At 40.4% G+C, this 11,129-nt stretch overlaps 1 protein-coding gene across 1 annotated transcript; it reads right to left on the reverse strand.

Annotated features, from left to right (window-relative positions):
- Positions 1-3,126: 3,126 nt before the first annotated feature.
- Positions 3,127-11,099, reverse strand: ERH (ERH mRNA splicing and mitosis factor). Its single transcript, XM_086749187.1, has 4 exons — positions 10,965-11,099; positions 7,227-7,314; positions 6,230-6,350; positions 3,127-3,633 (listed from the first exon to the last, which is right to left on the reverse strand). Exons 1-4 carry the CDS (start codon positions 10,965-10,967, stop codon positions 3,531-3,533), a joined length of 315 nt encoding a protein of 104 aa, XP_086605313.1. The 5' UTR covers positions 10,968-11,099; the 3' UTR covers positions 3,127-3,530.
- Positions 11,100-11,129: the final 30 nt, after the last annotated feature.

Here is an 11,129-nt window from a genome sequence, read left to right on the forward strand (position 1 = left end):
GCTACTCTGCTTGTTGGTACTCATTGGCAGTCCTGTTATCCCCTTTCCCACAACACCCAGCGTCTCTTCTGTATGCAGCATGGAGTACACCATCCCTTTCAACAGCACTGAACTGTTAGATCAGCTCGGCCAGCTCGCAGAACTTCACCTTACTATTTACGTAGTGAATAGCCATGCCAAGAAATGAATTGTACCGTTCTAGTCATGCTTCAACCTGAAATCCGTAGCAGGCACCCCAGAGACTGCATGAGGACTTGATGAGATGAGAAAAGCGGCAGCGTGTTTCATGGCTCCACAAGCCCAGCCGAAGTCAGGCAAGTACCTCAGTTGCTCTGTACTCCTGGAGATGGATGAGGGCTCGTACATCTCACTGAACTGAGGCTAGGCTTGTTTAATGGACTTGCTTTAAAAAAAAATTATTTCCATACTTGGAAATGCTAAGTCTCTGAATTCCATTCTTTATCCCTGTTTTACAATACTGTACCACCCTCTGGCAGAAACAGCCAATATAATTTACTTTATGGTTTACTCCCACACTGTAGCAGGTGTAACCAACACAGCTACTTGTACCTGTCCTTTCTGCAGGAAGCACGAGGCTACCTGCCACAGGCAAAGCACACATGGGATGACACATTCTTTTCTGACATACTTTCAGTAATCATGCAATTTGTTTATGGCTTTACTTGCAAAATGCTGCTGACAAACCTCACTTTGAAAGCAGCTGAAAATGTTTGGTATCAGTTAGTAGAAGTGCTGTCTTATCCCTCTAAGAACAGGTGCAACTGGAGAAAGGCCTAAGCACAGGGCTGTCATCCTTTACAGGAAAGGAGCTAAGCAGCAAACTGGAGTGTCATTTTTCACCTGGCCTGCTAGAGCAGACTACACCACTAGAGTGCCAGTAGAATGTCTACTGTCTTGTTATACGTTTCCAAATGCTCATAACCCTCTTTACTCTATTTCTGAAGGCAGTGATTACTTGGAGACAGCTTTCCAGATTTTTCTTTCTAACCAGCTGCACACGAGGTCGATGCTACAGCATTTTTTCCTTCTAAGTATATTCAGTCAGCTGCTCAGTTAAACAACAAACCTATTGTTTCAGGAGCAGTTAGTAAAGTGGAAGACTTGTAGCTGGGTGACAAAGGGGAAATGAGAGAGTCCCTTCTCTTAAACTGGTCTACAGACAGTATCTTTATAGCAGCAGAAGGCAGAGTGTGGCTGCAGTGGTATAAAAGGAACATTTACTTCCATTTTCCAATCCCAGGAAAACCTCAACTACTGAGATGACCACAGAAGTTTGTATTTAAAAAAAAAAAAAAAAAGTCATGTGAAGTAACCCTTACATTAAAGCGTGTTTACCTTCTACTTTCCAAAAAACATTCCTTCACAAAGTCCCTTTCATAAAGAAGAAATATTTATTACTGCCTGCTTTAAAGCACCTTCTTCCCACTTTCTGCTCTAACACGAGGAATTTGTGTTTGTACTTGTTTCCTGATCTTAGTTTGCAGTTATTATACTAGACCCAAAACCAAAAAAGAAGAATTTTTAATTAGACCAAACATTAGGTTATCTTTGAAGGAAGAGCTGTGTTGTGCTCCTAGTTCCTGATTAGCATGGATTCAGCCTGCTCTTTACACTTTTCACAATCAAGTAAGAGCCCCCATGATTGGTTTTCTTTAAATTGAAAACAAGCTCACAGAATGAGGAAAATATTAAACCAATATTTTTAATGTGAGAGGGGATGTTTATTTGGTGTCACTTAAAGACTGCAAAATTGCATCCTATTTAGCACCCTGAAGGATCCACCATGAGACTTTTTAACAAAAAAAAAAAGGTAACCATTTACCAGAAGTAAACCTCAAACGTGTTAGGAAAGAACATGTTATTCTACTATTTGCTATACAGGAGGATAAGCTATACAAGCTCTTCAAATAACATTGCTTATATTAAACCTGAATGTTATTATATGGGGCAATAGTGAATTTTAAAGTTTTACTTAGTGTGTCAAGCTGCATTTGGATATAAAACTTCCACACAGAGGTATTTACAGATTTAAGTAACCTTAAGTGGATTAATATACTTCTGACCTACCATGTTTTGAAAATCGCTACTTATAATAAAGGAAGCCTACTTTGATGTTAACAGACTGAATCAATTCCTGGTCACTACAACTGCACAGGCAGTAGGTCTGATCTCCCATTGGTACTTATGTTGGGGAAATAAGTTTAACACTCCCACCCACTATCTTTCTAAGAACTTCTATCCCTTCAGTAATTTGATTCCAAGTCTTCAGCAGCTATTACTTATCACTTAAGTGAAGCTATTTTCAATAAAGCTTTCCTACAGACAGTCAATTTGACCTCACATTCTTTTAAGCAAATGCATTTGCTCAAGGTCCATCAGAAACTATTGATGTGTCTGAGAAAGTTAAGTGCACTGGAGAGAATTACATTCCTATGTCAATCCTGGAACTGCTTGTGGTTGAGTATACCTGTACAATCTAAGAGTCAAATCTGTCCCTGTAGTAGACAAACTCTAGACTAATGCAAAGGCACAAAGTACCAAGACAATCTTGCTTTTCTACCTACTGTGTTTTTTTTTGTCTAATGTGTCCTCCAATCCAAACTCTTTCAGTAGAGCAAAATTACAAAGACATCAGTGTTCAAGATATCCAGCGGCAGATATAACTTTATAGTGTGTGGATGCAGTTAAGTAAAGAGAAAATGCATTTTGGGGCAGATTCCCATCAAACCAATTTGCTTTGTCTATTCCCTTATCAGGGGAAGGTTAAAAGTAGACTCACTTGTGGAGTTTGTGATGTGATACATTCAACTTGCTCTCTTACCTATCACCTACCCCAGAGCAGACACACTTACCTGAATATAAATGCCTGGTAGAAAGATCAAGGTTAGAGTGCAAGAGGGTTGCTGTATTTCCCAAAAATCCCCAGGAAAGACAGTAGTCAAGACTAGGCCAGAGAAGTTAATTTGGCACACCAGAATTTGAGCCATTCTGTAATACAGCAAATGGCTGTTGCTTCAGTCCATGTAACTTTTCAAGCCCTGTTCTTTGGCAAACAGGCAAGAAAGATTTAATTTATTGTTTGTCAAAAAACACAAAATTCAACACTCAAGTTTAACTAAAGGGTAGTTTTTTATTCCCCATTAAGACCGTCTCAAGGACATAACTAAGTGTTGGAAACCCCGCAGAAGGGCACATACAGTGAATGTGGCGAAGAACAATGTGAACAGCCCCAGAGGTTCAAATAAGGTAGGACCATTAGTTAACCAGAGGAAAAAAAAAACAAATTAAAACTCTGCTGAAGATGTTCCACTTTTTTTTTTTCCCCATTTACACTGAAAAAAAGTCAAATCCAACAAAATCCTTGTATGTCTAACAATACATTCAGTCCTGGCTAAAGAGTTTAACAAGATGGCAACAGGATGACTATAATACAAAACGTTCACTACTACACTCTGTACACACCTGTTGTCCAAGCCCTCCCCCAAACCCATGTAATGATGGTACCCCCATTATTTGCTTGCTTGCTGGGCCTGCCTGCGGAGGAGGACGTAGATCTTCTCCTTTATCCAGTCTTTATTGTACGGTTGGTATGTCTGAGTATCAGCACGGTAACTAGAGAGAAAAAAATAATTAATATAGTATCAGTAGGCCCTTGTAGTACATCTACAGGAAGAACTTCACAAACAATTAAGCATCCTCAAGTGTATGAGGAAGAAAGTTGTGTACAGAAAACAAGTAATATCAGAAGTAGATGAGAACTGCTACTTATCAATTCATCCTGTTCCCTAAAAACCAGCTACCCAGCAGATCAATAAGAACTTGAAATAAAACTAGATACTCTTAACAGTGTGCTCACATTTTAATTCATTTATATAATTACTTATGGGAGACAACAAATGGAGCACCTTAATATTCTGGAGCTCAGAATGAAGAATAGTTCCACCAGGAAGCAATCTAATTTGTTGTAATGAGCCAAACACTTCTTCAGCACTACTTCAAGCAAGTGTTCATGTGAGTTTTCAAGTGTTCCACTTGTTTGGAATTTTTAGAAAACTACTAAAATCACAATTTTCTACAAATTGCTAGACTCACAGATGGATGACAAAGATTCTTGCCAGTTGGCAGTGACAGGAAGCTTACATCTACCAAACAAGGAAACTTAATAAAAAGCAAACTGAAAACAAGACCCCACAGACACATTTTCTTCAGTACTCAGGGATAGTTCATAAAAACAGTCGACTAGCAAGATTTGCTGCCAGGGTCGGAGAATGCAGTTACTCAGGACACTGTTGAACTGAAGCAGAATTAGATTGAAAAATGAAAGCAAATTGCATGAAGTTATCTACGTAGATTCGTGCCCTCCTTTCCCCCTTAGTCATTGAAGTTGAATGTTTTTTTGATTAAGAGGGTACTTTCAGTGAATGCATCAAGAACTTCTGAAGTCTCAGTCAGTCTTTACATCTTGGTACACATATTTCTAATCAGATAAGAAGGGCGAGATGCTAATTGGTAAGAAGCTAGGTAAAAATCCAGAGTTAACTCAATCCGGAATAATTTATAGTTCTTAAGGAAAAAACCCTAAGCATTCTGTTTCTAAGAAAGCCTTGTTATTTAAAACCCAGCATGACTGGTTCAAGGCCATAGAAAAGAGTTTCAGGATATACTGATACAGTAGTTGTCAGGGGCAGCTCCAGTGCAGTATAAGAAACTAGGCTCAGGAAAAGTTACCAATTTCCACCCTAATTCATTCACAATGTTACACTGCAAGACCAGACAGTAAGTACTTAGGAATCTCCATGAACACAAGACATGTTTGGTACACTACGTGCTAGGTGTGCCACCTGCTGGAAAACTATAAGCTGAAGTGGCATGACCCTGAGTTTACAAGCCTAATGAAGAAAGGCACAAGACTGTACTAGGAAACAGTTGCTACTTCCTCAAGCAAGCAGCTAGTTTCACTTTGTTAGATTAACTAAAACAAAGTGTGTCTTTCAGACTGCACCAGCCTAGCACTATGATACCTGAAGATCAAACATGGCAGAACGTCTAGGAACAAGGGAACTCTGCAGAAACTGTATCCTGTTTTACTTAAATCTACTGAAAACGTTGGTAAATGGCATTTGTAATACATCACGATCTGTCACATAGATTCTATATGTACATCAGAATGCAAAGGAAAGCAATCTGACGCTCAGTTTTTAAAATTAAATTTTTATTTTAAACTGGAATTAACTGGCAAAGGTTGTTCACTGCGCAGCTGCACAAGTATTTGCACTGGGACTTCAGACACAGCGGAAATGTACAGTACAGCTGCAGGAATGTCCATACCACATACTCAGTGGCTTAAAAAAAGTTCCTGGAATTTTGAGCTTAGAAAGCCAAATACTACGTCTTTTCTTATTTGAATATGAGATTTGTATCTTTATTCCTACAGAATTTCTGCAAATTTGCTACCGCTGTCATATCAACCATTACCTTGAAATTTATGGTATGAAAGTAATTCATACCACTTAGTTACAATGTTAAGTTATGTTCTGAACAGTAAAATTTAACATTTGATTTCACAGTGTAGTCAGAATGGAAAGTACACAAGACTGCATTTCCTTGCTCATAACTTCAATACACAGATGAGAACTGGAAATGTGTTTGAAAGAACACTCAACTCTCTAGGGCTCTCTGGACAATTGATCTGTTCCTCAACTGCATCGTTAGGATTTACAGAAACTTCATCTTGCTATATCTCGACCGAAATAACCACTTGGCTGCAACGCATTTCTATAGACTTCTACCATACCACTAGTACAGCCCTCAGCTGAATAAAATTCCATAATCATTCTGCCTTCTTAAGAACTGGACCAAGCGCACAAAGGCAGATGCAGCCCCAATTTGAACAGATCCTAGCACTAATAAAACATGTAGCTGTGTTAAACTGTTGGACTTCAGTATTTGAAATGCTGGGAGCTTCAATGTGACTAAAATCCAAGTGGAACTGTCAGTTCCTAAGCTTTCTTTAGAAAGACTTTATTCCAATGCAGTTAATTGGTGAGGGCAACATGGCATGCCAGCTGTAATACTGTTGCCTTCCTAACACAGTATTGCAGAAAAACCTCAGAACCTTACCAGATTTCACACAGAACATTTAAGAGTTTACACAGAAGACTTCTGACTTCTCTAAGACACTGAAATGGACTTTTACAACTGAACTTACACAAGACAGCTGAGGTCTGCCAAGTCATCAATGAAGTCAAACAACTGGCTGATATCATATGTAATGGATGGACTGTTGGGATTCATTCTCTTCAGATGCTCTTCATACATTTTACAGACTCCTACAGAGAAACAAGATTAACAATGCAACGTTAAAAAAACAACTGTATCTCATTTGCTGAAACTTCTCCAGATATTGAGCCACAGATACAAAGAAAGTTTAGAGAGGACTACGATGAAAAGAGAGACATAAACTTCCTACTCAGATGTTGCAGAGCTGAAATGCTTTTGTTCTAGCTATTTGCACTGAAACATAATACTATCAAATCAGGCAAGATGCAAGGAAAGAGGCATTATCATCATCTAGAGGAAAACGTTTTAGTTCTGTCAAAAATGGAACTCTCCACACAGTAAGCTCCAACAGAAACACGAAATTATTTCTAATAATTTTAAGATTACAATTGCAACATATATTCCTTCTGTAGAAGCACCTGAGAAAGAGAAGAACTAATGTCAAATAAAGCTACCCAAATTCATAAGAGGTCATTCCTGATGAAAGAGTCAAACAGGGCTCATTTACAGCACAAGCCTGTGTACAAATAGGAATCAGTTTTAAGTTAGCCTATAAATAATTCAGATACATTTGAGAAGAACATAATAGTAAAGTGAGCACAGAGCCTTGCCTCGCAAAACTTCCTAGAATTAGAATTTTTAATGTTAAGTGAACTTCTGCATTTAAATCGTACAGCTGAAGTATTTCAGTCTTCTTTCCAAGCTCACTACATGTTTCAAAGGCACACAGGATTTTTCCTCTGGCATGCATGCTGTGAGGCTGCAAATTATGTGTAAATTGCACACTTAAGTTTGCTTAAACATCAGTAAACTAAAAGCATGAGACATTTTAGCATTTTTTTGTGAATCACCTTGGGAAAAAATGAACAGCAACTTATTTTCTTACTGAGTAAGAAACAGTTTTTGTCTACCATGTCTGCACCCACCTTCCATGCATTCATTCACCGATTCATAATCAGCATAAGTTCTGCCTTCTGGCCTCTTGGTAGGCTGGACAAGTAGAATTGTGTGAGACTGAAAAACAAAAACACAAAGAAAACCGGTTACTTGCAAAAGAAGATTTTTTTTTTGTTTTAATTTATATATCTGAATGAAGCACTAAAAAGAAGCACAGTATTAAAACACTGAACCAGCAATCAAGGACGCAGGCATTTTCCAAATAGTATTTACTGTTCATATAAGCTATGTTAACAGGTTTTTGTTTCCAATCAATCCTATCAATCCTTACGTAAGTTTAAAATGTGTGAAATCACCAGTAAAGCAGCTATTGTGTTGAAAAAGAAACCCCACTGAAATAGTAGTTTCTATTTAAACAGGAAAGCAAAGCAGTAAAGTCCATGTATAAAAGCTACGTCACTAGTGCATTTACTTATTTTATTCCAAATGCAAGCTGTCAGTATGATTTCAAACACCCCAATTAAAGAGTAAGGAGGGAGTCCAACTTAACTTCACTGTCAGTCTCACCTTAAAGATTTTACGACAAATAGCTATTTTAAGTTATTCTTTCAACTTCAAGGGAATACAAATTACACAACAAATCCGCGCTTAGTATTCAAGATTATTTACTGCAAAACAGATGCACTGATGTTTCATACTTCAGTGAGTCTACTGAAACAGTATTATGACACAGATAACTGTTCCAAATGTCTGTAAGCTTGTTCTTCTGCAGGAAGGACTTAAATGATTGTACAGTCTATGGCTTGCACAATTTCTGTAATATTTTTCACTTGGCTACAGCAAGTAATATGAGCAAACAACAAGGAAGATTTTTGAAGTGTACAGAATCTGTGATCTAATTAACAGGTTACACAGCACAGAAAGTTTGCAAGCTACAAAACACCAATTCCCGTGCTGCTAACTGGATCCAACATTTTCAATGCTAATATATGAGGTGAGCACACAACATGTAATATTCATGGAGGCAACTGAAGAGTAAGACACACTGGAAACAAATACCAAAGCATATTACTGGGCTTAAATTGTTCAGCTGCTGATAGAAAAATCCTGACCCACACTTTGGACATACAAGTGAAGATACCAGTTCAGTGTTCAAATGCAGTGACAGAAAAGAAAAATGGGAAATATTAGGATTTACAAGGAACATATAAGAACACAGTACAAATTTTTAGACCACTACTGATAGTGTTCCCATGCCTGGAATATAGTTTCCAGTTCTTTAAAATCTCTCTCAAATAACATGGTAGTAGGAGATTCAGAGAAGCACAGGAAAAAAAAAGTTACACAGAGAACCAGAAGCAGCAAGACTTTTCCCAATCAGAAATGGAAAAAGAGGGGAATTCAGAGCTATGCACTATAACAAAAATCATACAAAGGAGATCAGACCATTTGAGTCCACTTCCACGTGTGCCAGAAGACGCTAGATTTGAAACAAATTCCCCAAGGCGGGCTGGTATCTGGCTGTTCCTAAGTGCATTGTGCTTGAACAGGCATGTCTTACCAGGGAGTCCATATGACTGCCAAACTTTATTACAAAGTAATTTTTCCAGCAGTATCATTTTTATTTGTGGGTCACTGATGACAAGGCTCGGTTTCAGGACTTGCGACTCTGATTTCCAGGGAGCATTTGACTAAGGATCCCTTATTAACAACAATGGATGGGGTGCATCAGCCAGTTCAATCAATGTGTGCTAAAAAAAGGCTGTGTTACTTTAGCATCAGAATGTCTTGCAAACTACACTTGTGGTGTCTGATTACATACACATCTTTGTCTCTTTCAACTAAACTCAGTATTAAAAAAGTTGGGTCTATTTGACAAAACCTCAGAGAGCATAAATAAAACTGAACTGACCAGGAGTTACAGAACTGTATCACAATTGAGTGAATTCGGCATTCAGTCTCCCAGAGTGTTGCTGGGGAACCATTTTAGGCTTTCTGGCCTATAAATACCCAGGCTATCCCTCCCATTCTTCGAGTGTGAAACAAATGTATATATTCTGAAATAACCTCAGTAATCAGATTACAGAAAAAACTATCAGTAAGCCTGACATGTAAGCCAGTTCTTTTAGAACTTAGGTAGAAATTACTTGGGCTTCTGACTTGACATTGTTTATCACTTCAAACACTCTAAAATAGCCATATCAGATACTGGCCTGGAATTTATTAAAATTAATGCCATTGGGACCATCTGTATTGTAGAATTAATGCATTACATCTCAAACATTTCCTTGGGAACTTCCCTTTATTTCACCTTAAGGGGGAAAAAAAAATAAGTGGTATGATTTTATAAAATTTCTCCTCCTCTCCTACCACAGAAGTGCAAAAAAGTGACAAGTTCAGAAGCCCAAGAAAAGTTTTCTCCAACTATTAACTGCCTTAATGAATACGTGGTTAAGTGACTGGACAGAAATTAGTGTGATTGATAGCGACTGCATTTTCCTACAGGTATAAATCTAGGAAAAAGAAAACCAAAACTAGAGAAGATCCATAAACATTAATGAGCTAAGACCAGGTTATCTGGAAGAGGCCAATATCGATTCTTATTATTCTGATGCATACGTTGGGTTTTCTTGCATTTTCTTTTAAAATACAGTTGTACTGGCTGCTGTTAAGCAGGACACTGAACGAGGTACCACATGATTTATATTACACCAACTTTGAACTTCTAGAGAGCACTTCAGAAAATGCTCCAGTTACTCCAAACACAACCCTGTAAAAATGGTTAAGGCAGCACTGACAGCCAAATCAGTAGGTTTGGAAGCTAGACAGCATTTGCTCAAAGAGGATTCTACCAATTGTAGAGACTAGACAACAAGAAAGTAAAAAAACAAAACAAAACAAAAAAAACCAACAACAACAAAAAATGAAGATAAACAAATATCATAAGACCTGCAGTGATGCACATACAAGCAGTATACTGCACACACCTAAAGGTCTTTCAGTTACTCCTGCTAGGCATAAAAAGTGGTTTAAGTGTCATCTTTCACTTCAGACAACAGAGATGGGGTTTGCAGCTGCTCGTTCTAGCAGAAACTAAATGCTTTTGTGCAAGTGCCAGACTGATTAAGAACTTTGCTGCAAACCCAGAAGCAGTTGTCCTTCCACCGCAGGGCAACAACTTGCTTCGGTATATTCAAATTTACTAGATGAATGCAACAAACTATTGTGACTGGCAGGCCTTTGTACTTCAGCGTGCCACTCAAACCGCCCATCAGGGCAAACTACCGCCTTTCCCTCCTCCAAGTACTGGGAAGGAGCAGGGGAGGCAGCCCGAGCAGAAACAGCTCCAAGTCACGCCGAACAGCCATTTAAGGCAGGCGCACTCGGCGGATCCGCGGAGCCGGCGCTCGCCAGGAAGAGCTGCACTTCCAGCAGCGCCCTGGGAAGGGGCTGAAGCTCCCGGGCAAGCCCGCTCCGCGCCAAGGCCCGAAGCCTCCGCCCCCGTCGGGGACAACCGGCCTTTGTCCCGGGGAGCGGGCGGCGGGGCGGGCGCTTCGCGAGGCCGCTGCCCCGCCAGCACGTGCTGCCGCCCGCCCGCGCCCGGAGCGGCGGCCGCGGCCTTCTCCGCTGCCCGCCGCGCCTTCCCGCCCGCGGGGCCGGCGACGGCCCCCCACCCCCGCGGGAAGGGAGAGCGGCCCACCCCGCTCCCCGGCCCGAACCCAGGCAGGGCGCGGGGTGCGAGCAGCCGCCGCGCCCGCCCCGCTCACCATCACGGCTCCCGCTCCTCAGCACTGCCGCGGAAAAGAGGCGCGCGACGATCCCCCACAACCCCCCGCGCCCGCCGGAAGCGCCGCACCAACGGCCGGCGGTGGAGCGCGCGGCTCCCACTAGGGCGGGGCGCTGAGGATGCCGGGAGCGGCCGACAGCGCCAG

This window comes from Chlamydotis macqueenii, chromosome 5 (genome assembly GCF_036417535.1).
Source record: "Chlamydotis macqueenii isolate bChlMac1 chromosome 5, bChlMac1.mat, whole genome shotgun sequence".
NCBI lineage: Eukaryota > Metazoa > Chordata > Aves > Otidiformes > Otididae > Chlamydotis > Chlamydotis macqueenii.